The 27,620-nt window shown below is 46.9% G+C and overlaps 1 protein-coding gene across 4 annotated transcripts in view; it reads left to right on the top strand.

The window, feature by feature from the left end:
• diaph2 (diaphanous-related formin 2) overlaps window positions 1-9,411 on the top strand; it is a 983,399-nt gene extending 973,988 nt beyond the window's left edge. For all 4 annotated transcript variants that reach the window (XR_011946649.1, XM_072505206.1, XM_072505205.1 and 1 more), the window contains one exon: window positions 8,171-9,411. Coding sequence is in view for 3 of the 4 variants with exons in the window: in XM_072505206.1 (XP_072361307.1) it covers window positions 8,171-8,235 (65 nt within the window). In the remaining variant the exon portion in view is untranslated. The remainder of the gene's footprint in view (window positions 1-8,170) is intronic.
• Window positions 9,412-27,620: the final 18,209 nt, after the last annotated feature.

The following is a 27,620-nucleotide window of genomic DNA, read 5'->3' as shown; positions in this document are numbered from 1 at the left end:
AACGGCCCCGACTGGCTGGAATTGAACGAGACTGCCCATAGATACGTACATGGACATGTACCCAGGAAAAATCACAGAAAAGGAAAGCGCCTCAACCCCCAACCGAACAGGCAGAACACTCCCCCACGAATCCTGTAACGACACACCGCAGGGCCGCAGGAGAAGGAAAAGCAGACTTCCTTTACACAACCCCGTTAACCGTGACCCAATTACGGGATGCGTGTGGAAAAATTACACCATTCCTTTCCACTTCAGACCCCTACCAATTTTTCGCGAAAGTCAGACAACAGGCAACCATGTACGGCATGGACGAAAAGGAGCAAGTGAAGCTCACAGTTTTAAGCCTCGACCCTTCAGTCGTAGCAGTCCTTCCCGACTCACAGAATGTAGGAGGAGGCACACTCCAAGAGATGCACACAGCGATCCTTGATGCAATCGGCTTTAACACAGGAGACCCCGTAGAAGGCCTAAATAAGTGTCGGCAAAAAAAGAGCACTCCACAGCGTTTGCTGGACGTTTGTGGATTCATTGCATCGCAGTTTTTGGAGAGTTAGCCCGCGCCCATTTGTCCCCAGATAATATGGCCAAATGGACCCGAATTCTAGTCTCCCACGCCACAGAAGCGGGACGAAAAGCTTGCGCAAATTATGACCCCTCAGATGAGGCCCACAATGAAAAATGAGTTTTGAAGAGAATATCCCGCGCTTGGGAGCAATCAATTGCAGGCAAAACCGCATTTATAACACCCGATGAAGAGCAGGTAGAAATGAACTCAGTTAAAGCACACCAGAACCCCACATGGGTAAGTGAAGGCAGGTACAGCCAACCCCAGCCAAAACCTCAAGAATGTTATAATTGTAGATAGCTAGGACACTTTGCACGAGAGTGCAACGCGCCCCAGAAGCAGCAGAGAAACTAACAGACAGGCACCCTAAACAGGAATAGGGCAAAGCCGATCCATAGCGTTAGCACCCGTTCAGAGAGTACAGACATGAACGGCACCGACCGACGGTGTTCGGGCTCACCAACTTGGGTCTGAGACACCCTTCGGGACAAGTCCGCTAGACCGGTAGTAGCAGGCAAAGTCCGGGGACAACCCGTAGAATTTCTTTGGGACACAGGCGGGTCCCGCACCACGCTCAATTCCTCCACGATGTTCCAGCGAGACACGTGGCCCACAACAGACACCATTACACTCTGCGGTTTTACAGGCTATTTACAACAGGGACACATCACAGCCCCTACAGCAATACAGATAGGGAACATCGCAGCCAAGCACCCCGTAGTTTTAGTTGATCTGCCCCAGACAGCAGAACATATCCTTGGGATCGATTTCATGAGCTCCCATAACCTTTCTTTCGACCCAGTTAACAAGTGTGTATGGAAAATGGCAAAGGCAGCACGTGCCCCCGCCACGCTCACAGTAAGCGAATATGTAAATCGGATTAGCTCAGTAGGAGACTTCTGGTTCGACCCTCGAGCCATTAGTGCAGACAAACAGGTTAGGGCAGCCCTGCAGGAACATAAAGCAGTATTTGCACAGCACGGGCACGACTGTGGCAAATTGGCTGGCTTTGTGAACATTACAGGTCCCGACCCTCAACCCCAGAAGCAGTACAGATTTCCCCAGGAAGCAGAGGGAGAAATCTCCAAAGTAATAGAGAGTTTGTTGGATCAAGGCGTACTCAGATCAGTAGCCTCCACAAACAACACACCGATTTGGCCCATCAGGAAACCGGATGGATCATGGCGACTGACCATTGATTACCGGGAACTGAACAAAGTAAGCCCAGCAGCAGCCCCCACCGTAGCCACGAGTCCCGAGACCATGCTCAAACAGGGACTCCAGTCAAAATCTTTTTCGGTTTTGGACATTAATAATGGCTTCTGGTCCATTCTATTGGCTAAAGCGTGCCAGTACAAATTCGCCTTTACATTCCAAGGGCAACAATACACGTGGACATGCCTTTCACAAGGCTTCCACAACTCCCCCTCCATTTTCCACCGACAGCTGGCAAATGGTTTAGCACAATTTTCCCACCCCGATTGTCTGGCCCAGTATGTAGATGACTTGTTACTACAGACAGACACAGGGAGAGCACATTTCGCTTTACGCCTAACTCCTAGCACTCCTGAAAGAAATTGGTTGTAAAGTCAACCCCAAGAAGGCCCAGATTCTGAAAGAAAAAGTGATTTAATTGGGAACAGTGATCACTCATGGTAAACGTGAGATCGAGCACAAGAGAATTGACTCGATTGTCAAATTGCCCCTTCCCCAGAATGTCTCAGCCCTCCGGTCATTTTTAGGACTGGTTGGCTACTGCCGAAACCATATTGACGGTTTCGCCACTAAAGCAGCGCCCCTTTCCGAACTTCTCAAGAAGCAGGCACCTTGGGAAATGGCTTCCACAGAATACAGATGCCGTGGACGCTTTAAAAAGAGCACTCAGCACAGCCCCCGCACTACAGGTCCCAGATTCACTTTCCCCGCACGCTAATTAAGTAGCAAGCACCGACCGAACCCTTTCGGCCGTGCTCCTCCAGGAACGCCACGACCAGTTACGCCCCGTAGCATACGCCTCATGCACGTTAGACCCTGTGGAGCAAGGATTTTCTGCCTGTGAAAGGCACCTGCTCGCAGTTTTTTGGGCAGTGCAATACTTCGCCTACATTACAGGACTCAACCCCATCACCATCCTCACAGAACACACACCGACACAGCTATTGTTAGACGGCCGACTTAAAGATGGCACAGTCAGCCAAATCCGCGCAGCCTGTTGGACCCTTATTTTACAGGGACGGGACATCACGGTAAAGAGAACCAAAACCCACACACTCCTTGCCGATAATTTGCAGTATGCAGGCACCCCTCATGAATGTGAGATCATCACCACGAAACAGAACACAGGCCCATTTATTCCCAAAATACCTCCCAGGAAAACAGGTAGTACACCCCAGAGACCCCAGCCCACAGATATGTGCGCACCCCTGAAGATATATGTGGATGGCTCATCCACAGTGTTAAACGGAAAGAGTATCACCGGTTGCTGTATATATGTAGAGGACGCGCCCTAGATGAAATTTCCTTAAAGTGGCCAGGACACTTAAGCTCGCAGGCAGCAGAGCTGGCAGCAATTGCATATATTGTAGACCACCCAGACCCGTTCCCGACCCCAGCAGACATCTACTCTGACAGCTTGTATGTCTGTAATAGTTTGACAGAGTTCCTACCACTCTGGGAAACAAGAGGATTTGTTTCCGCGGACGGTAAACCCCTACCCTCAGCCCTATTACTCCGCCATATCTTAGAGACAGAGAAGGATAGGAAATACGGAACAATCAAGGTTCGCAGTCATCACCGTTCTTCCCCCCTGGTAACGTTAAAGCAGACGCCCTAGCGAAGGCAGGCTCCAGGCATGGTTATTTTTGGAACCCCCCGGAAAGCACCCCAGTACACGCAGTTCAGGTCTCACAGACCAACATTCAGGATTTAGCGAAGGCCCAGAAAGAGGATGAGAAACTCAGGGAAGTTTTAAAGAGAACCTTCCCAGCCCCGTACGACAAGTTTTGAAACGCAATCACCACACACGACGGTGTGATTTTAAAGGATGGCATTTATATAGTTCCCAGCCAGGTCAGGAACCAGATCATTTGTCAGTTCCATGACAATCATGGACACCAAGGAATTGAACCCACCGTAGCCCACCTCAGACCGCTTTGCTGGTGGCCTGATTTAAAAATCGATGTCACACACTACGTAGAGAATTGCTTAATCTGTGCCCTGAACAATCCGGACAGATGTGCTAAAAAGGCTCAATTTAGCCATACCCGCCCCGTTAATGGACCCTGGACAAATCTCCAGATAGATTATATAGGACCCCTACCCCCGTGCAGAACTGGTTACAAGTATGTGTTGGTGGTCATAGACACCTTCACAAAATGGGTGGAAGCATTTCCATCACGAACTAATGAGGCCAAGACAACAGCTAAAATATTAACACACCACATCTTTACAAGGTGGGGCCTCCCACGCAGAATATAGTCCGACCAAGGCTCCCATTTCACCGGACATGTAATGAAAAACGTCCTCACGATTTTCGGCATTAGACATATCGCATATCACCCCCAGTCAAGTGGTATTGTAGAACAAATGAATAGGATATTGAAAGCCACCCTCAGGAAAATGGTACAGCAAAATAACAGCACCTGGGATTCAGTACTCCCATTCGCTTTGATGTTTTTAAAAAACACGGTATCTACATCCACAGGTTACACCCCCCCACACCCTCATGACAGGACGCCTCATGAAAGGCACTGAGTATTTACTAGGACTGGATTTGGCCAGCCCCCCAGTTACAGCCGTCACGCATGAAAATGCTGTTACACAACTAGTACAGAACATAAAGGCAGCCCAACTCGCCACAGCAGCGAGACTTGGAACCAGGAAGAAACCAAGCAAGGCTTGTTTGGACAAAACAGTACACGCCACTGAGTTTACAGTAGGGCAACAAGTTATGCTTTCCCTTTACAACCCCAGTTCATTCCTTTCCCCAAAATCTTCCAGACCGTACTCCATTTCAGACAAAGTCAGCCCCTCTGCATACAAAATAACCTATCCCAATGGTAAGTCTGCGTGGTTTCATATAAACCAGCTCAAGGCTTATGGCTCACAGAATAACCACACACACCACATCCTGCTCGCAGCAGCAGACGATCACGCCCCGACCACAGGTGACGTACTCCTACCATCCCTCAACCACTCCAGCCCGTCCTCAGACATGACTTCAACTCCGCCCCCAGAGGCACGACTCCACCCCTCCCTTCCCTCAACCAGCAACGACAGCGACAGTGATAGCGATCACAATGACGACAGCCACAGCACACCACGTTACGACTACACCCCTGTACCAGGCCCTACTCCCAGTGAATCTGAGCATGATTCTACTGACCCATTCGAGATCACTTATATCAAAGCCCCTGACCCAGACCCACCGCCCGACGATTACGGATTGAAGCATAGTAGCTCCAATCTCGACACACGATTCTGGCACCGAGACAATTCGTTCAGGCTCATCCGGAATGATGAGATGGGCCTCAATTCGCCCCAAGCAGCTTTAGCACGGTTACTACAGACAAGAGTTTGGCAGCCGGGAGAAGATGATGACTTAGAGTCTGACTCCCACCAAATGAATCCCTTTGCGACCCTGTTCGCTATTGAGCAGTGAGGTGTCCAGATGATGGAGAAAAAAGGAACCGATGGAGAGATACGGTGTCCTTCCTGATGGAACCTGCACCATGTTTGTTGAATGTTTGTTCGTTAGTGTTATCGTTAAGTGTTGTTCGTAAACTCGGAAAGCTTTTTCACAGCCCCACGTCACCACCCCCTTTGACGCCCAATGGCTGTTAGAGGAACTAGTTTGTCCCCAGAAACTTGTTACTGGAACAAGTTTGTCCCAGACAATAGTTCAGAGGAACTAGTTTGTCGACAGAACCTTGTTCAAGGTACAAGTTTGTCCCAGACAATAGTTCAGAGGAACTAGTTTGTCGACAGAACCCGACTCATAGTTGCTCTCCTAATTCAAGAGGCAGCCCCCCATGACGACCACATTCTTACCCGTTCTTGCCGGTTGCTCAGGCAGTGGAGAAACGTCATTGGTCCCCGCCCTGCCGGAGGACCACCCTCTGGTCAGGTACGCTCGGGTAGAGCACATACGGCATTGATCACCATCCTACCCGGGGATTTCACCCATTTCTTACCCGCCACGGCCCATACGCACCCCATTTTGGCTCATTAAGTTCAAACATTTTTTGTTCGGTTTTGGCAATCCTTAGGTTGCTTCCCTATGCTATTTACATCCTCAAACACTGGGATGGTAAGTCACACAGGCTGCGAGACGGCTCGCAGTACGGCAGTATTTTTCTTAGATGGCTTGTCCAAATATTCCGTTTAAAAAAATAAATAAATAAATAAAATGAGGGAGTCACAGATGGTGACCAATTATTAAGGGAAATTGGCAGTAGAGGACAGACAGACAGACATACGAGATCTTAAGCAAGATAATAACAGAAATGATGCTTGTGTTCGCAGGACTCCAGAACCCCAGGAACCCCAGAGGAAGACAAAGAAGAAGTCCGACAAAGATGAAGACAGCCTTCGTGTTCACATAGATCTTAGCAGGATCCCTTCCGCTACCCCCCCCCCCCCCCCCCCGACCCCTACCGCACAGACCATAAATGACTCTCACCCCTGTAATACACGGAACCCCGAGATAACTAGCCCAGCGACAGCTAGCAATACCCCGACCTGGTGTGATAAGTTTATCACCTGGTAATCACTCTCGTATGTAGTCAAAGCACTCTTAGTGCTGCCGATACTTTGCAGTGTCGTGCAAACGTTTAGTCAGGAAATGGCGAAATAGAGCCTATCGCTCTCGCACCCCGGTATACAGATTTAGGTCTCCCATTTTCAGATTTCACCAGACCCCCGAACCCATTGGGACGGATTAAAGAGCATCCATTTGTTTAATGCATTCTATGGAATAAAGAGATGTAAACCTCTGTGCCTGACTGCCAGGCCAGAGAAATTTGTGTGCTGCTATTTTGTACAGTTTAAGATGTATAGATTCTTTTTGGATTGTTTGTATTTTTGGATTGTTTGAATGAGGATAGTTTATTGAGAATAGTTAGAGATTCCAGTTTTTTTATTTTTCTGTAATGCATGTATTAATGTCATAGCGCCCCGTAGAATTTTATGATAATGAATGTATTTTAAATGGTTTAGGTAAAATCATGTTGCATAGGATAGGACATTGGAGAGCCTAAGCATGGGTGCCCCGGTGATCAGAGGATGAAGACGCCATAGTAATCTAATCCTTCACGCTTCGCGTTGAGGATCACAAGGAGGGAGTGTAGCCATCTGCAACACTCAAGTGTAATCGCCACGTCCCGATTACAAAATGCCCACCCGCAAAGAATGCAGGGAAAATTGGACAATGCTAAGAAAGAAGCAGGTGCAAGCTCTGTCTGTTGATTAGAACCTTAAACGCTCAGACAGGACAGAAACTATCAAACGATCTACATATTAATGAGCCATCTCCGGGGACAAAAGGGAAACATTTAGATACACAATGTTAGGACAGACTCCCCAGCGCCAGAAGAAGCGAAGACAAAGCAGACTGACAGTCACCAGGACACGTCCAGCGATCAGGGAACCACCCCTCTATTGGAGGAAAATCGATACAACTGATTGAGAAAGACCCAATTAGTTGAAGCCAGGTTCAAGGCCCGCCCAAAAGCGGGCGAAGCCCTTTTCAGTATAAGAGGTAACCCCAAGGGAGAATCTTCCTCCTTTGGCTTTGGCTCTCACCGAAGAGAGAGACCTGCCTAGCAGCTGCACCAGACCAAGTAAGTCTGGGGCTGTTTAGCACAGGGCTAAATCGCTGGCTTTGAAATCAGACCGAGGCAGGCCAGCAGCACGGTTCGATTCCCGTAACAGCCTCCCCGAAGAGGTGCCGGAATGTGGTGACTAGGGGCTTTTCACAGTAACTTCATTTGAAGCCTACTTGTGACAATAAGCGATTTTCATTCATTTTCATTTCAAGTCACAAGTCAACGCACGCTACGAGATAGACGCTCCTAGTTGCTACCCTGTAAACAGCTCAACCCAGCAGCCTCAGAACTGAGCAACGGCCATTGTTCCTCTGACTGAGTGGGCACCCGAAGCTAAGTATAGGCTTTAGTAAGTGGTAGTTTAGTTTGTAGAATTTATGCATTAGTAGATTTGACTGTGTGTAAATAAATGAGCATTGCTTTTGAACTTACTAACTGGTGTATCGAGTCATTGATCAGCATCAGGTTCTGAGCCTTGTGACGGTGTCGAAAGACACCTGGCGACTCTTGACCAAGCGTGATTAAACAGAGCCAAATTAAGAGCCAACCAAAAGTTATCAACAAATGTGTCTGTGCATTGTTCTGCTTTTATCACCTTGCACACATTATCTAAAATGCAATTTATTACAGATCCTTCGATACATTTCAGTGCCAATGTAATTTGTATATTCTAAATTGGCTATTTCTATTTACATATTAATTTTACGTTTATGTTTTTATTTTTCAATTTCTTTGGAAAGCTTGCCAACAAAATCAAAATGTTTTATTTCTTGTGTCACAGAAAACAGACGCATTACTTTGGAGCGGTCACGTTCTCGTCACAATGGAAATACAACATTTGCATGATCCCAAGGTGCCGAAGGATGAAGACTGAATATGTTTCTACCAACCCTTGGGCATCAGAGCAGCTCAAATCTCTAGCGCAGATGATGATCGGTGAGGGCTGGGAAGAGAAGATCCAGAGGAATCATGAAAACATTGTGTCTGAGAATGTGCAGAGTTGAACATTTTCGGCTGACCCTGAAGAAACTTTTAACTTTTATATTCCCACTAATTGATCTAGAACTGCAAGTAGATGGACTTTATCCATGGTGTTGTGAAATTCATTTCAATATGTTATTTTATATTTTTGCAAAAAAAAGAGAAAGGAAGCAAACTCTTGGGATCCCAATTTGGCATGATTCTGAATCTTTTCTGTTTGTAAGTTAGAGTGTGTGCTTTACATGAGTAAACTCAAAATAACTCTGCTTTGGTGCCGTGAAATGTTACCAAAATAACCAAAGTCTGAACATATCCAGCGTATCAACTGTGGCAAAATAGCCCTCTTTTCCTCTGCCTTTCGGGAGGATTTATTTCAGATTTATGTTTTCCCTAAAAGAAGTATTTTTCTTGAGCAAAAATATTTTCTAATTATGCACTTGTATGTACTTTAAATGCATATTTTCAGGAAAAAAAAACAAATTCAGCATTCTTATTTTGTCACTGCCTATAACAAAAGACTGACATCTGTTAAGTAGTAAGTCTGTATTACATGGGATTTTTAAGTCACATGGAAAATACGTTGATTGATTATGAGTTGTTATAATATCATGTAATTATTGCACAGTTAGCTTTGCTGCAGTGGAAGATTGTTCATATCCACTTTGTGCAATAACAATGCTACAACACTCTGCTTGTTTTATAGAAATTAAGATTTTGGAAATTGCATCTTAAAATGCATTCTATTTAAAGCTGTTTTAAAAAGTATTATATGCAGATCTCACAGTAGTTGAGATATGTGTTTAAATGATCAGACCAATGAAATACTCAATGAAAACGTATACGTTAGCACATATCTTCACGAGAGCATAACAATTACCAATAGTCAAGAGTCCCAAATCCATTAAATATATAGTAAAGAAAAAAGGTATGTTGTAAATGAATTTGCAAATACTTAACAGAGTTACTTACCTTATATAATTGAAAATAGAATGTATATCAGCACAATGCCTTTAATGTTTAAAATAAAATTGATATTATTGAGATTGTTGTCACTTTTTGTGTCCCCAGTGCACGCACAACACCTGCTTTCTTCTCAATTCAAAGTACTTTATAAAATTACAAGTGAATTTTAGTGCTGCGAAAACAAGTTGCCTCAGTCTATCAGAACAAATCTTCATCTTGTCGTCATCCTGAATGAACCCATTGTTTCTGACTGACCCTTTTTGCCCAACATTGCTGCTGCTTTTGTTTTTAGGCCACAAGACCAGACATGCCCTTTTGTTGATGGAAATATTCAATTCATATTCTAATTATGCCTGAAGCTGGTCTACTTCCGACAGATGTTGTCTCGGTGGTGTTTAGAGTGTTCTTTAACTCTTTCGCTGACTGTACTTACTGCCCAGGGCAAATAACTACACTGATAACTCTGAACCTTATCTATGCTTTCACTATTTTTTTCAGAAACTTCTTCTCGCCGTAAGGTTGATGGTTCCCCTCTGCACTCATTTTCTATTTAAAGGCTATGAGTCAATAATGGAGATGTATTTTTGCCATGGGCTCATATTCTCAGAATTACAAGGGAGAAATATGACTTTTCACTCTCCTGCTGCAGCTTTCTGTCTCCAGAGCCTATTGTCCAATGTATGCAATTAAAGTGTTCTTCTGTTTGAAAGCATCATCAGAAAGGATGTGTACAATTTAGTTCCAAACGCCAGAAGGAAACAATGCCTTTGACAGATTTCAACTCTGGAGACAGCTGAACAAATGGCACTGACACATGGTGAGTAAACCTTCTCAAATAGGAGCCAGTTACAGAAGTTGAGCTGGAATTACCCTGCAAATCAGCCAAAGAAGCAGGCAGAGATTGGAGGAAATTCATGATGGAAGAAGATGGCACAAGATTCGGCTGCAATTGTAGCAAGCATTAAAGAAGCATCCACACCATGAAGATTTATAGGGGCAGGGAAACGCTTATAGAAAATTGAATCTGGGATTGACCTGGCATTGTAGAGCTCAAGTAATTCAATGCGGGTAAGGAAACATTGGTAATATTATCTATAAATTAAATAAAGATTTAAAGTAGATCATTGGGCACACTTAAGAGCTACGACGAGTCAGTTCTTTGAGGGGGTAGAGGATACGTGCGAGTGGTGTGGAAGGGGCCCAGCGAATCATGTACATATGATCTGGGCATATCCTAGGCTGACGAATCTCTGGGGCTCCTTCTTCAGCACCATGTCAGTGATGTTACAAATGGAAATAGAGCCTGGTCCCAGAGAGGCGATTTTCGGGATGTCTGACCGGCCGGAGCAGCAGACGAAAGCGAGGACAGATGTCTTAACCTTCGCCTCGCTGAGTGCTCACAGGTGGGTTCTGTTGGAGTGAAGGTCAGCTTCTCACTCAGTGCCTTGGCGAGACTGGGGGATCTCTTGGAGATTTTATACCTTGAAAAGGTTAAATATAGGCTGAGAGTCTCGATTAGGAAGTTTTATATAAGATGGCAGCCATTTGCCATGTATTTCAAGAAACTGGTCACCATCAGATGTTAAGAGGGGTAAGGAGGTGGGGGGGAAGAGGGTTGGGGGTGTTTTTACTTTTGGGGTGTTTATTTGTTTTGTATATATTAAAAGTGTTTAATAAAAATATTTTTTTAAAGTCCCGTGTTTATGCAAAGTCTATGAACTCCCTGGAGACGAACTGCTGAGTGTTTTCCGCCATTATTCTCTGGGGGATGCCATGTGTGGAGAACCATTTCTTCAGCTTTTTGCTGACTGTTGCTTTTCAGATTAGGCAGATAGTCTATTTCATACCAACAAGAGTACGAGTTAACCAGGACCAAGTGCTATAAAACAGAACATTACAGCGCAGTACAGACCCTTCGGCCCTCGATGTTGTACCGACCTGTGAAACCACTCTAAAGCCCATCTACACTATTCTCTTATCGTCCATATGTCTATCCAATGACCATTTGAATGCCCTTAGTGTTGGCGAGTCCACTACTGTTGCAGGCAGGGCGTTCCATTCCCTTACTACTCTCTGAGTAAAGAACTTACCTCTGACATCTGTCTTATATCTATCTCCCCTCAATTTAAAGCTATGCCCCCTCGTGCTAGACATCACCATCCGAGGAAAAAGGCTCTCACTGTCCACCCTATCCAATCCTCTGATCATCTTGTATGCCTCAATTAAGTCACCTCTTACCTCCTCCTTTCCAATGAAAACAGCCTCAAGTCCCACAGCCTTTCCTCATAAGATCTTCCCTCCATACCAGGCAATATTCTGGTAAATATCCTCTGCACCCTTTCCAATGCTTCCACATCCTTCCTATAATGCGGGGACCAGAATTGCACGCAATACTCCAAATGCGGCCGCACCAGATTTTTGTACAGCTGCAACATGACCTCATGGCTCCGAAACTCAATCCCTCTGCCAATAAAAGCTAACACACCGTACGCCTTCTTAACAACCCTCTCAACCTGGGTGGCAACTTTCAGGGATCTATGTACATGGACACCGAGATCTCTCTGCTCATCCACACTGCCAAAATCTTACCATTAGCCCAGTACTCTGTCTTCCTGTTATTCCTTCCAAAATGAATCACCTCACACTTTAATGCATTAAACTCCATTTGCCATCTCTCAGCCCAGCGCTGCAGCTTATCTATGCCCCTCTGTAACTTGTAACATCCTTCCGCACTGTCCACAACTCCACCGACTTCAGTGTTATCTGCAAATTTACTCACCCATCCTTCTATGCCCTCATCCAGGTCATTTATAAAAATTACAAACAGCAGTGGCCCCTTATCAAACACTTTACTGAAATCCATGTTCACCACATCAACTGCTTTACCCTCATCCACCTGTTTGGTCACCTTCTCAAAGAACTCAATAAGATTTGTGAGGCACGACCTACCCTTCACGAAACCGTGTTGACTATCTCTAATCAAATTATTCCTTTCTGGATGATTATACATCCTATCTCTTATAAAGCTTTCCAAGATTTTGCCCACAACAGAAGTAAGGCTCACTGGTCTATAGTTACCGGGGTTGTCTCTACTTCCCTTCTTGAACAAGGGGACAACATTTGCTATCCTCCAGTCTTCTGGCACTATTCCTGTAGACAAAGATGACTTAAAGATCAAAGCCAAAGGCTCAGCCATCTCCTCCCTAGCTTGCCAGAGAATCCTAGGATAAATCCCATCCGGCCCAGGGGATTTATCTATTTTCACACTTTCCAGAATTGCTAACACCTCCTCCTTATGAACCTCAAGCCCTTCTAGTCTAGTGGCCTGAATCTCAGTATTCTCCTTGACAACATTATCTTTTTCCTGTGTGAATACTGACGAAAAATATTCATTTAACACCTCTCCTATCTCCTCGGACTCCACGCACAACTTCCCGCTACTGTCCTTGACTGGCCCTACTCTTACCCTAGTCATTCTTTTATTCCTGACATATCTATAGAAAGCTTTAGGTTTATCCTTGATCCTACCTGCCAAAGACTTCTCATGTCCCCTCTTGGCTCTTCTTAGCTCTCTCTTTAGGTCCTTCCTAGCTAACTTGTAACTCTTGAGCGCCCTAACTGAACCTTCATGCCTCATCTTTACATAAGCCTCCTTCTTCCTCTTGACAAGTGTTTCGACTGCTTTAGTAAACCACGGTTCCCTTTCTCGACCACTTCCTCCCTGCCTGACAGGTACATACTTATCAAGGACACGCAGTAGCTGTTCCTTGAACAAGCTCCACATTTCCATTGTGCCCATCCCCTGCAGTTTTCCTCTCCATCCGATGCATCCTAAGTCTTGCCTCATTGCATCATAATTGCCTTTCCCCCAGATATAACTCTTGCCCTATGGTATATACCTATCCCTTTCCATCACTAAAGTAAACGTGATCAAATTGTGGTCACTATCACCAAAGTGCTCACCTACCTCCAAATCTAACACCTGCCCTGGTTCATTACCCAGTACCAAATCCAAAATGGCCTATCTACATACTGTGTCAGGAAACCCTCCTGCACACATTGGACAAAAACGGACGCATCTAATGTACTCGAACTATAGTGTTTCCAGTCAATATTTGGAAAGTTAAAGGCCCCCAGAACAACTACCCTGTTGCTTTTGCTCCTATCCAGAAGCATCTTTGCAATCCTTTCCTCTACATCTCTGGAACTTTTCGGAGGCCTATAGAAAACCCCTAACAGGGTGACCTCTTCTTTCCTGTTTCTAACCTCAACCCATACTACCTCAGTCCTCATCAAACGTCCTTTCCGTTTTCCGTTGCATTTGAATATGCCGTTGTGAGTGACTATGGGAGCTGCGAGACCTCACGTGGGTGCAATGGTTCTTTGGTTTGATGAGGCTTGAATGCGTTGCACGGTGCCAGGTCGACATATCCCTCTCTATGTCCGCATACATGGAGGGACAGTGCAAGGATTCCTTTGCTCTTTACCGTGGCACTTCCAATCTTGGGTGCCCTTGGCGGAGTTGCTAGGTAAAGTACCTCTGCAGCGAGGTGGGGAGGTTGAAACACTGGCAATGCAGTATCAGCCCATCTTATACAGTCAACTGCTCTCTCTTAGCGAAAAAGGTGCAGATCTCATGGGGAAGCTCCTTTGAAAACTCGAGACAGCCTTTCATAACGGCAGGACGGCCATAGGTGAAGTCATGGAATTTCTGACAAAAGACTCGGGCAAGGAGCTCCTCCATCTGCGTGTAACGAGTTTCAGTATCAGTGAGGGCTCTTGATGCGAAGGCTACTGGTGTGCCATTCTGGATACAGACTGCACTGATTCCATACTGAGAGGCATTTGCTGATAAGAGTGCAGGTGCTTGAACTTTGAAATATTGCAACACCAGAGGGGTTGAGAGTAGTTGAGTTTGTTGAACGGAGCAGTGTGGCGCTCCTGCCAACAACATTCGGCATTTTGGTGGATGTACTGGCGGAGGGATCCTGTCACCTCACTGTCACAAGAAATGAATTTCAATAAATAATTTGTCATACCAAGGAATCGCTGCAAGACATGCATGTCCTTGGGAATAGACATTTATCGTATAGAAGTTGTCTTGGATCTGGCTTCACACCATCGACTGAGCCGATGACCTATGTAATGACCCTGGTCGACCCTGAATCTGTGTTTAGTAGGGTTGAGCTTCATACTGTATGTTCCTGATTCTCTCAAGGATCAAACACAAACATGCATCATGTTCTTGCATTGTGCAACTCCAGACCAGGATGTCATCGATGATGATTTCACAGGGTTGAGCTACTCCATGCACTTTGGAAGAAGTCACTCCCAGTAGACATCCCATATGGTTTGCGAACGAAACGGTATCTGCCTACCAGAGACATGAATGTAGTGAGCTGCGTGGATTCTTCATCCAGTGGGATTTGCCAAAACCCACGCTTCGCACCCAGAATACTGAAAACCTTTGCATTAGGCATGTCAGTTATGACCTTTTGAACCATCCTCATGTGATGACGAGGTCTCTGAAGTGCCTTGATAAGGTGAACTGGGTCGATGCAGATCCTGACCATGCTGTCTTTCTTTGCCACAGCTGCTCTCACTGAAACCCCTCTGAGGCCTCGTCTTTGGGGGCGATGACACGCAGTTTTATCATCCGATCCAGTTCGACAACTACTTTTGTTTTCATCACAAGGGGCATTCTTCTTGGAGCACAGACAGTGGTATTAACGAGTCACACAACCTCATATGATATACGACCAGTAGCCTCCCAATGATGTCGCAATTAAACAAGTCTTTTATTCTAGCATCTATGGGGCCTGGTGCAGCAGAGTTCACGCCTCCGGACCGAGTTGGATTAGCCCTAGTGCAATACTGTCCTGGAGACCCAACAGCAGCTTTACATCTTGGTCAACCACATGTAACTGGAAGTTACGCTGTGTGCTATGGAGAGTGTCCACACCTATATGAGTGGTTTACCTTGGTGGTGGAATCTAGTGCAGCATATCGGTCGATTTCTTTTGGTGTAGCTGGTTGGGCAAGACATTGCACGTCACTCCAATGTCGATCTTGACTTTCAGTTTTCCATTGCTGAAGACACTGTTTGGCATAGTGAAGATTTCACCTTTCCCCATGATTCTCACAATAGAATGTTTTCAGAGACTCAGTGCTCTGATTGAGCTCCAGCTCATTCACCTTGTTCATGTTCTGAACCCTGAGGACTAAACGGTTGCAAAATGGCTACCCACAGAAACAGGGTGCTGTGACCTGGAACCGCAGCATTTAGCATGTGATTCCACTTGCCACAGCTGTTACAATGTTTATTATTTGTGAAAAGCACGTTTCTGTTCTGTGAGTGATGCCGTCACAGTTGGAGCAGGGCATGTTCTGTACCAAAAACGTCTATTTCCCGCCTTAACTTTTTGGTGTTTCTTTCCGACTGCTCATTTGGTCTGCAGCTACTAATGCCAGATTCTAGTGTTAGATTTTTCTCTCGAAGCAACTGTTTACGCATGACATCACCATGGATTCCAGAGACAGTACGATCTCTCACAGGTTCACCATTGAGGGTGCTGAACACTGTTGTGCGTTTTCTTTACTACTTGGTCTTTTCTGTGGCTCTGTTCCAATTAGGGCAATCAGTGAATTTGCCTTCTTTCTATATTGTCTATGTCCGAATGCTTAGAGTCGCCAGGTATCGAATGATACCACCACAAGTTTCCACCGGCTATCGATCAAAGAGCCAAACACCAGTTAGTTCAAGGTCAAGGGTACTTTATTTACATACAATCAGTCATGCAACATAAACACTACTAGTCAAATACACCTATTACTAAGACAACCTGTATTTAACTTTGGGCATCCAGCTTGGGTCAGGAAACCGTGGCCACTGTTCAATTCTGGATCTCTTGGGTTCGAAGTGGTAACTGCTGCTCAGCTGGGCTCATCCGTCTGGTAGTGGTCGTTGAACTCGAACTTGCTTCTGTTGTTGCTGCAGTTGGTCAAAAGAGGGTGAATATATGGCAAACTCTTCTTTTATACTGGGGGGGGGGGGGGAGTTTGCGCTCTTTTGGGTGGTCCTTTGATTTGGGCCTTACTAATTGGGTGATCCCTGATCACTCTGTTTGATTCCTTAGCCAATAAGTGGGTGGGGATCTGGATGGCCGGGCGTGTCCCAAGCGGTCATTGACCCCGTTGTTTGCGTTTCCCTTGGACCGGGAGTGGTGCCAAAATGTCTGGGGCTGTCCCAGTTGCTGGAGTACCAGTCCTTTGTTTTGGGGAAGATGGGCCATCACCTGCTAATTGGCCTGATTAACATGCTAATGGGACGGGGTTTCGATACCGTCTGGACTATGCTGACAAATATGCATTTCAGGCTCTGAGCCTGCCTGAATCTTGGCTTGTCCATTTTACCCATCAGTCTTTGCGATCTGTACCTAGTTGGAAGTGGCCATCCCAGATGGCTACAACACGCATTTCTGGGCAAGGATTTTAAAAGTTGTGGTACCAGACTTTATGGACTCGTCGAGTTTTTGTTAATAGCATTAAACTCGTGTCTTTCCAATATGATGGGCTGAATTCTCCGTTCCCCCAACCGTAAGATTCTTGCTGATGTACCATTCGCTGGCGACGTTATTCTCTCCTCGCCGCTTATCAATGGGATTTCCTATTGGAGCCCCTCCACGCCACCAGAAAATGCACAGGTGGGCGTGCACTGCTGGCAGGAACAGAGAATCCCAACGGCCAAAGAATTCCAACCAATATCTTCCACCAGCATGCATATTTGTTTGAATTTCTTAAATAATACTTCTGCTTCCTGTCCCCTTGGAAGACAAAGGATTCAAATGTTTTGACTGCCTCAGGGCCCGCCACGTTTAATAGTGTGTACACTTGAATCATTTTTTAATTTTTCAGAGAGGCTAGCACCACAGTAGATGCACCATTCTTTTTTTGTAATTTGTCCAGTTATCCACAAGTTATTGCAGCTAGTTATTGCAGCAAAGTTCCTGTGCCATCTCGGTCAGTTCCTGACATCATGTTGCTAAGTTGTATAGACTGACGACAAGGGACTACAGCCAAAGAGTTTATTCAGCAACCTTAGCAGCTCTTGCATGCTGTGTGTCTGCCTGTGCTGGGGGAGAACTCCCACACTACTGACATGTCACTTCCTGTGTCCTTGTCATCCCGATGTACAGGTGACCACCTGGTCTACATTCAATTGAGACTTAGTGTTTCTGCTTACTTCTTTTGCTAAGAGAAAACTAAAACAGGCCCAAATAAGGTAAAGATTCAAGTAAAGGTGAACTCTGTGGCTTAAACCTGTAAGATTTTACTAAGAAAACTTAGCAGATAGCCTGAAGTTTAATTACATGTTGCCATTACTCTTCAGAAGAGATGCCTGGTCAAATAATATCCAAGACAGTGAGAGAGAGATTTTAACCCAGTGAACATGGGCATTTCATTTTTTTTGAACTTTTAAACTTTGTCTACATATTGTATACTTAAGTATGACATAAATTATTGAGGTACTAGCAACAAGCTCACCTTTACCCTGTGGCTTTGATATCAGTTCAGAGATAACCTGTTAGCCGAGAGGAAATATTGTCGAAATTAAACCTTTTTTACGACTTACCCGTAACTCCATTTTAGCCCAATTGCCTACAGATAAAGCTACTCGCTGATTCTTGCAGTGCATTGTATTTGACTTCTCAACTGAATGAAAGAAGAAAGATGACTTATATTTCTGCAGTGCTTTAATAACCTCAGGACATCCCTAAGTGCTCAATTGCGCTTTGTCATTCATTTAGGATCTTTGCAGAGGGCCTGGGTGTTCGGAATAGCCGCATCATTAAATCATCACAATTTTACTCTGGGAAATGACTTAATAATGCCTTTTTACTAATCTTTACTTTTCGCATTCTCCTTATTGCAAAAAATTAAAATTGCTCACAGCAAACAGAACAGTGTTTTAAAGGGCTGACCAACCACACTCAAACCAAAACAACATTTCCCTCTTATTGAATTCCATTCCTATGATTAAGGGAAGCAGCTTTTCTTGTGGCTATGTGGAGAGATGCCCACTTATCTACCATCCTGCGACGTAATATATGTACAGCTTGAGGCACACAAATGGAGCGTTTGTCTCAGCTATGTATATATTGCAAATATCAATTAATATGATAATATACATGATTTGTGGTGCAATGATGTCAATTCCACTGTTCATAAAGTGAACATGTTGACCTTTCGAACTTATTTTGCAATTACCTTGATTTCTCTTACATACTTGAAATCCATGGCCTTCCATTTTCCAGATAGTTAGAGACCAGACCTAACTCTGCCAAGATTCACGACGGGACGCCTTGAAAGTCCCCATGCAATGGCTCCATTGGAATTGCCTGGGAACTTTGAACTTCTGATGAACAATTTCCCTGCTCCTCGGAACCCTCCGAGAAAGACTCCAATTCTTGAGTTAGAATAGAGTTGGTCACTTTGGACCGTCACAACTCACTGGAATAGTTAAACTGAAAAGAAATCCTAGAATGCCTGCTGGGTAATGATACAACTGACCCACAATCACTTCCCCTTACTCCCTCTCAACCTGACTACCCCCCAGGCACCTGATTAACCCCTGACCCAACCTAATTAGCCCCGCCAACCGATCCCCCAAATCCCCAATTCTCCCCAACCCAACTTGCCCCCGAATCTTCCCTCTCTGACATGACCTGCCTTGCCCAATACCTCCCAAATTCCCCTGACTGCCCCCCCCCCCCCCCCCCCCCGACTTCCCCTGATCCACAGATTCTGTGTCCTCATCAACCACCTGAATCCCCGTTGTTATAACCTGCCTGATTACTACTGGCTGGGGACTATTGCCTAACCCACAATCCTTAGTGAGTATGAGCTCCCCAATGTGGGGGGGGGGGGGGGGGGGGAGAGAAATCATTAGCAGAGTCACTTGCATAAATAGAGCTGGCCAGTGTGAAACCAGCTAGAGAGGAGGGAGCAGTGGTGAAGTACTGCTGCTGTTGTATCTTTGTAATTGTTAATAAAGTTATTTCTTTTGATTCTACAAACCCGTGCTGGAGTCTTCGCGGCCCTCACAAAACCCATGATCTGACCTGCCCCAACCTTACCCCATGCTCCCTTACCCACCCCATTCCCTTACACACTTACTTTCTCACTGCAGCTTTTTAAATAAACTTTGGGACATATAAACTCCCAACTTAGAGAATGCAGCAGCTAATCCTGTATTTATGCATGGATTCACTCAGCTGCACCCTTTGAGGTTGCCTACACTGATCCAGTTTGAATGGACCCTCTATCAGAAGACTGCCTTCAGATATCTGAAAAAGGTAAGAAAGGGTCTGAAATAGGGATTCAGGCTCTAAACAAAAGATTGGGATCCAGGGGCGTCATTCTCCGCCGGCGGGAGTCTCCGTTTTGGGGGCGCCCGGGGGTTTCCCGACGGCGTGGGGCTGCCCCACAATGGGAAACCCCATTGACCGGCCGGTGTTACGGAGACTCCCGCCGGCCGGTCGGGGCAGAAATGTGGCGGGGCGGGGAGGAGAATTTCGCCCCAGGTGTCTGTCTTTGATGGTTTTAATATTTGGTGCAGTTGTATAAAAGGGATCTATTTAGAAAATCCATGCTGGTTGGATGAATTAAATTCCACGTAGCAGCGAATCCATGTCCAATTACAAGATTTGCTGTCTGTGATGTAACTAGAATCAATAAAATTAAATATAAAGATATGCAAATTGTCACTTGGTAGTAAAAAGGTAAATTGTGACTCACTTACACTTGCAAGGATGCTATATATCGTCATACACAAGGATTTGTCTTCTGAAGGGAAAAAGAACATTTCTCAACATTCACTTTTTTTGAATTAAACAAAAGCCTGGAGACAATATTTCCATGGTGAATTCTCTATGGCAACGCCTCGGCCAATTAGAGTTGATTTCCAGCTAATCAGCACTCTTTTCTCATGCAGCACAAGTTGTTGTTCCCTTTGAAATTTGGCACTCTTGCATCTGTCATGGCGAGTGCAAGAAATTAGCTTCATCAACATGTCTCTTTTTTTCAGTGATACGCCAATGATTAAATAATGGAAATTGGAGTGCACCGACACATTTTACCCAAATAGGCTAAAATTGTGCACAATTCTCAGAAATTCTGCTTTCATGCTGATTCTGTCAGTGGGCTTGGAATTTTCAGGAGAAGCAATGAACTGAAGTTCTTGAAAACAGTGAGGTTAGATTTTTAGATACATGATAGCTGAGTACATGTGTTGATGACATATTTACATTTGCTAATGTTCGTTATTGCTGAATAAAATAATTACAACTTTTTCATCTGGAAGTTATTTTCAGGTTCATTTCAAGACCTACTTTTGTGGGAGGACTTTCAATGTTGCACCAGCCTATTTGAAACATCCATATTGTAACATTATGGACTGTTTAATATCACTTCATAGTAATTAAATGTTCAAAATTTAAAATTGGTCATGGAATAGCAAGGTTTTATTTATTAGCTGTTTAATGTTACCTAAAGATCAGTATGTTTTTTTTAAGACTGAAAGAACTTTTCCTGACAACATTGGCATTTGTGAAGTTGAATTAATTTTTAAAAACTTTTTCAAGGGATGTGGGTGTCACCGGTTAAGCCAGCATTTATTGCCCATCCCTAATTGCCCTTGAAAAAGTGGTGGCGAGCTGCTTTCTTGAACCACTGCGGTCCAAGTGGTGTAGGTACAGGATTTTGATATGTGAAGCATAAAAAAAACATATACACTTATGGTCACTTTCATCAGGATTTATTTATCCGCAAAGGTTGAAAGTAGTGCCATACACGCAAACGCAGACGGTAAAGTCATTAACTCAATACCGATGATCAATTAGTGCTCCCTTTTTTCATAAGGCACTAATAAACTAATCTTACACGGTGAACGACATTTTAAATGTGAACCTGCCCTCGGCACACTTGCATGATTTGCTTGGTAAGCAAGGAGTCTCCAACTGATTTTGTCAACATTTTCATTTGAAGTCATTTACTTCAGTAATTCTGAAAATCCTCTTAAGGGATGGAAGGTACGTTACAGCTCTATGGAACTCTGTTTAGATCCCATCTGAAGTGATGCATTCCATTTTGGGTGCCACAACTTGGACAACTTGAAAATGACAGTCCTCCCCAGATTTCTGTTTGTCTTTCAGTGCCTCCCCATCTTCATCCCAAGGGCCTTTTTCAAGCGGGTGAATAAAGTTATTGTGAGCTTTGTGTGGGCGGGTAAAACCCCACAAGTGAAGAAAGTGTTGCTGGAGCGCAGTCAGGGGGAAGGTGGGTTGGCGCTGCCGAACGTTTGCAATTACTACTGGGCGGTTAATATAGCCATGATTAGGCAGTGGGTAGTGGGGGAGGGGTCGGATTGGGAGCGGATGGAGGCGGCGTCATATAAAGACACAAGTTTAACTAAAATGGGGAGGCGTCACGCTCCGTGCACTGATATCGGCACCTCTTCCATTCTCGCCGGCCTGATACTCCACAAGTCCGGGGGTGGTGGCGGCTCTGAGAATCTGGGGGCAGTGGAGGAGATATAAGAGAGTGGAGGGAGCATCAGTTTGGACCCCGATTTATAATAATCACCGGTTTGTACCGGGTAGGCAGGAGCTTCCCCAGCTTGAAAGCCTTGGAGGATAAATTTGAATTGCCAGCAGAGAATGGGTTTAACATAGAACAGTACAGCACAGAACAGGCCCTTCAGCCCTCGATGTTGTGCCGAGCATTGTCCGAAACCAAGATCAAGCTATCCTACTCCCTGTCATTCTGGTGTGCTCCATGTGCCTATCCAATAACCGCTTGAAAGTTCCTAAAGTGTCCGACACTCCACTATCACAGCAGGTAGTCCATTCCACACCCTAACCACTCTCTGAGTAAAGAACCTACCTCGGACATCCCTCCTATATCTCCCACCCTGAATCTTATAGTTATGCCCCTAAGTTTAGGTATTTGCAGGTGCAAGACTTCTTGAGAAGGCAGGTTCCGACCTTCCCGCTGCTGCCGCCATGGGGGATACAGGACAGAGTGGTCTCCAGTACCTGGGTGGGAGAGGGGAAGGTATCGGATATTTACCAGGAACATTTGGGTGCTTTTGGAGGAAACTCCAGTGGAGGAGCTTAAGGGCAAGTGGGAGGACGAACTAGGAGGAGAGATAGAGGCGGGTCTGTGGGTGGATGCCCTAAGCAGGGTTAATTCATCCTCATCATGTGCCAGGCTTGATTGATACAATTCAAGGTAGTCCACCGGACACACATGACGGTGGCCCTGATGAGCATGTTTTTTGGGGTAGAGGACAGGTGTGCGAGATGTGCGGGAAGCCTAGCAAATCATGGCCACATTTTTTGGGTCTGCCCAAAGCTTAGAGGGTTTTGGCAGGGTTTCGCTAAGGCAATGTCCACGGTACTCAAAACACGGGTGGTGCCGAGTCCGGAGGTGGCGAGATTTGGAGTGTCGGAAGAGCCGTGAGTGCAGGGGGCAAAAGAGGCCGACGTCTTGGCCTTTGCCTCCCTGGTAGCCCGGAGACGGATCTTATTAATGTGGAGGGACTAGAAGCCCTCGAGTGTAGAGACCTGGGTTAGTGACATGGCTGGGTTTCTCAGTCTCGAGAAAATTAAATTCGCCTTAAGAGGGTCAAGGGTTGGATTCACCCGGAGGTGGCAGCAGTTCGTCGACTTTCTCGGGTGTCATGATATTCATGTGAACATCACAGCACATACACACACACACAATGATGGACAAATCAACGGACCAATCAACACACACAACACGACAGCCAATCACGGACAAGAGCATACACAGTACAAAGCAGGGAACACAACACTTCCTGGGCACTCGAGCAGGAGAGAACTCAGGGCACAGACCTCATTGCCAGCCACTCAGAGGTTCACCATGTGCTGAATACCAGAGTTTACTATGTTTATAGCTCAATGAAATAAAACTGCGTTGTACCATATGCAACCGTGTTGGTTCGTCTGTGTGTCAGAGTACCCAACACTTCATCGGGGAAAATAAAATGTCAGCAGAAGCAGAATTCCAAAGGGCTGGGGGGCGGATTGTTGTTTTATGGCTGGGGGGTGTGAAGATTGTGATGGGGGTTGAAATGTTTATTGTACCATGTTTATGTCGCTGTTATTGTTATAAAAACTTGCAAATATCCTAATAAAAATATTTTTTAAAAAAAGAAAAGAACAGTAGTTTGATTTTTTTATGTAATAAAAGGTGATATTCAGGCCTAAAGAGCTACACGTTACAGTTGTTATGATGTAAAAACAGAGCTGTGAAGAAGTCATACGGAATCAACGTTAACTTTGGGAGGAATTCTCCATTTGAGAGACTGTGGGCCAGATTCTCTGTTTCTGAGGCTAAGTGCAGAGGATCCGTGGCGTTTTACTTGGAAAAAATCAGCGGCCAGTGAGTGGTGAGCAGCGGTGCCACGTAAAACTCCCGGCCTCCACGGGAATTACCGAGTCCGTGGCCGCGCATGTGCACGCCGATGCAGTGGTCGTGCCTTAAAACATGGCGGCGGCCGTGCGCGGACCCGATCTGCCAGATGGTGCCCTCCCTGACACCAGAGGTGATCCGTGTGGTTGTGAGCTCGCCCCAACCCCCCCCCCCCCCCCAGGGTTGGGGCGAGCATTGGGGGATGCCTTCAGGTGATGCGCTGAGGCAGTTCCAATGCCGTGCGGTGCGCACCACGATGGTGCCGTCTCAGAGCGATTGGAGCATACGAAACCTGTGTCAAACAGGCGCCGACCGCGATTTCGTCGTCAGAAGGGGTTCTCCGCCCGATCACCGTTTATGAACTCGGCATCAGGGTACGGAGAATCCGGTCCTATGTTCGCCTGCTGGATCTGAATCGCCTCTGGTTTGCGCTCGGCTGAGAACTGCGCCGAGGCTATTCGCTGTTCCTTACCATGCAAATTTATGCAAGGCGGAGATTCCTTCACAAATCCCGCTATCCATTGGCCAAAGGGGAGCTGGAAGTTGGAGAGGTGGTCGGGGCAGGAGTCCGCCGCCTGGGGGACTGGAGGGTGCGGGAGGCGCGGGCACGTGACTGGCCTAGAAAAGGAGATGGCTAGTCGGCGAGGGAGGGGGGCGAGTAGCCCCCCGATCCGGCTGATCACTTGGAATGTGAGGGTCCTGAACGGGCCGGTCAAGAGGGCCCAGGTGTTCGCGCACTTAAAGGGACTGAAGGCAGATGTGGTTATGCTCCAGGAGACACATCTGAAGGTGGCAGATCAGGTTAGGCTGAGAAAGGGATGGGTAGGGCAGGCCTTTCATTCAGGGCTGGATACGAAGAACAGAGGGGTTGCAATACTGGTGGGGAAGCGGGTGTCGTTCGAGGCACTGAATATTGTAGTGGATAATGGAGGTCGATATGTGATGGTGAGTGGTAGGTTGCAGGGGATGCGGGTGGTACTGGTTAACGTATATGCCCCGAATTGCGATGATGCCGGATTTATGAAACGCATGCTGGGTCGGATTCCGGATCTGGAGGTAGGAAGCTTAATAATGGGGGGGGGACTTCAACACGGTGCTGGACCCAGCACTGGACCGTTCTAGGTCCAGGACGGGTAAGAGGCCGGCTCCGGCCAAGGTGCTTAGGGGGTTTATGGACCAGATGGGGGGAGTGGATCCATGGAGGTTTTCCAGGCCGCAGGCCAGGGAATTTTCCTTCGTTTCCCATGTCCATAGAGCCTACTCCCGGATAGACTTTTTCATTTTGAGTAGGGCGCTACTCCCGAAAGTGGAGGAAACGGAATATTCGTCCATAGCCATCTCGGACCACGCCCCGCTTTGGGTGGAACTGGAGTTGGGGGAGGAGAGGGACCAGCGCCCGCTGTGGCGGCTCGATGTGGGACTGTTGGCGATGAGGGGGTGTGCGGGCGGGTGAGGGGGTGTATTGAAAGATACTTGGAGGCCAACGACAACGGGGAGGTGCAGGTGGGGGTAGTTTGGGAGGCGTTGAAGGCGGTGGTCAGGGGAGAGCTAATCTCTATTAGGGCCCACAGGGAGAAGAGAGAGGAGAGGGAGAGGTTGGTGGGGGAGATTTTAAGGGTGGGCAGGAGGTATGCAGAGGCCCCCGAGGAGGGGCTACTTAGGGAGCGACGGAACCTCCAGGCGGAATTCGACCTGTTGACCACGGGGAAAGCAGAGTTCCAGTGGAGGAAAGCGCAGGGGGCGGCATATGAGTATGGGGAGAAGGCGAGTCGGATGCCGGCACATCAGCTTCGTAAGAGGGAGGCAGCGAGGGAGATTGGTGGAGTTAGGGATAGAGGGGGGGATACGGTGCGGAGTGCGGTGAGAATAAACAAGGTATTTAGGGACTTCTATGGGGATCTGTACAGGTCTGAGCCCCCAGCGGGGGAGGAGGGGATGCGACGATTCCTGGATCAGCTGAGGTTCCCGAGGGTGGAGGAGGAGGAGGTGGCTGGTTTGGGGGCGCCGATTTGGCTGGAGGAGCTGGTTGAAGGATTGGGGAGCATGCAGGCGGGGAAGGGTTCCCGGTTGAATTTCACAGGAAATACGTGGACCTGCTGGGCCCATTGCTAGTGAGGACTTTTAATAAGGCAAGGGAGGGGGGGACCTTGCCCCCGACAATGTCCAGGGCGCTGATTTCTTTGATCTTGAAGCGGGACAAGGATCAATTGCAATGTGGGTCGTATAGACTGATCTCACTACTCAATGTTGACGCTAAGTTTTTGGCGAAGGTGCTGGCTACGAGAATTGAGGAGGTGATTCATGAGGACCAGGCGGGATTTGTGAAGGGTAGGCAGCTAAATACAAATGTGCGGAGGCTCCTCAATGTGATTATGATGCCCTCGGTGGAGGGGGAAGCGGAGGTAGTGGCAGCTATGGACGCGGAGAAAGCCTTTGATCGGGTGGAGTGGGAGTATCTTTGGGAAGTGTTGCAGAGGTTTGGGTTTGGGGAGGAGTTCATCAGTTGGGTCAGGCTGCTATATAAAGCCCCGGTGGCAAGTGGCTACGAACCGGCTGAGGTCGGAGTAGTTTCGGCTGTACCGGGGGATGAGGCAGGGGTGCCCCCATCCCCCTTGTTGTTTGCACTGGCAATTGAGCCACTGGCCATGGCACTCAGGGAATCTAGGAAATGGAGGGAATTGGTCCGGGGGGGAGAGGAACACCGGGTGTCGTTGTATGCCGATGACCTGTTGTTGTATGTTGCGGATCCAGTGGAGGGGATGGCGGAGGTCATGCGGATCCTGAGGGAGTTTGGGGACTTTTCGGGGTATAAACTCAACGTAGGGAATAGTGAGCTCTTTGTGGTGCATTCAGGGGACCAGGGAAGGGGGAATAGATGAGCTACCGCTGAAGAGGGCAGAAAGGAGCTTTCGGTACCTAGGGATCCAAGTAGCTAGGAGCTGGGGGGCCCTGCACAAGCTCAATTTGACGGGTTGGTGGAGCAGATGGAGGAGGATTTTAAAAGATGGGATATGCTGCCACTCTCACTCGCGGGTAGGGTGCAGTCGGTCAAAATGACGGTCCTCCCGAGGTTCCTCTTTGTGTTCCAGTGCCTTCCCATTTTGATCCCCAAGGCCTTTTTCAAACGGGTAAGCAGGAGCATCATGGGATTTGTGTGGGCGAATAAGACCCCGAGGGTGAAGAGAGTGCTTCTGGAGCGTAGCAGGGACAGGGAGGGGCTGGCGCTGCCGAATTTGTGTGGCTATTATTGGGCTGCCAATGTGGCGATGATCTGTAAGTGGGTAATGGAGGGAAAGGGGACGGCGTGGAAGAGGCTAGAGATGGCGTCCTGTGTGGGCACGAGCCTGAGGGCGCTGGTGACGGCACCGCTGCCGCTCTCGCCGACAAGGTACACCACGAGTCCGGTGGTGGCAGCGACGTTGAAGATCTGGGGGCAGTGGAGACGACACAGGGGCGAGGTGGGTGCCTCGGTTTGGTCACCGATTCGGGAGATTCATCGGTTCGTCCCGGGAAGGATGGATGGGGGTTTCGGAGCTGGCATCGGGCAGGGATTAGAAGAATGGGGGACCTGTTCATCGATGGGATGTTTGAGAGCCTAGGGGCGCTGGAGGAGAGGTTTGGGCTACCCACTTCGCACTTCATGCTTTGACTAAAATTAATTGGTTAAACAAAACACACAGATTCTCACAACTCACAAATATCACAGTTAATTGTTAGCCTTATCTCACACACAAATCTGAATTCCTTTTTTCTACAGGAACCCATCTGTTACGCTTTTACCTTAATCTTCT

This window comes from Scyliorhinus torazame, chromosome 5 (assembly GCF_047496885.1).
Source record: "Scyliorhinus torazame isolate Kashiwa2021f chromosome 5, sScyTor2.1, whole genome shotgun sequence".
In the NCBI taxonomy this organism is placed as follows: domain Eukaryota; kingdom Metazoa; phylum Chordata; class Chondrichthyes; order Carcharhiniformes; family Scyliorhinidae; genus Scyliorhinus; species Scyliorhinus torazame.
The sequence above is the reverse complement of the archived record's forward strand: the minus strand, read 5'-3'. Positions and strand labels throughout refer to the sequence as shown.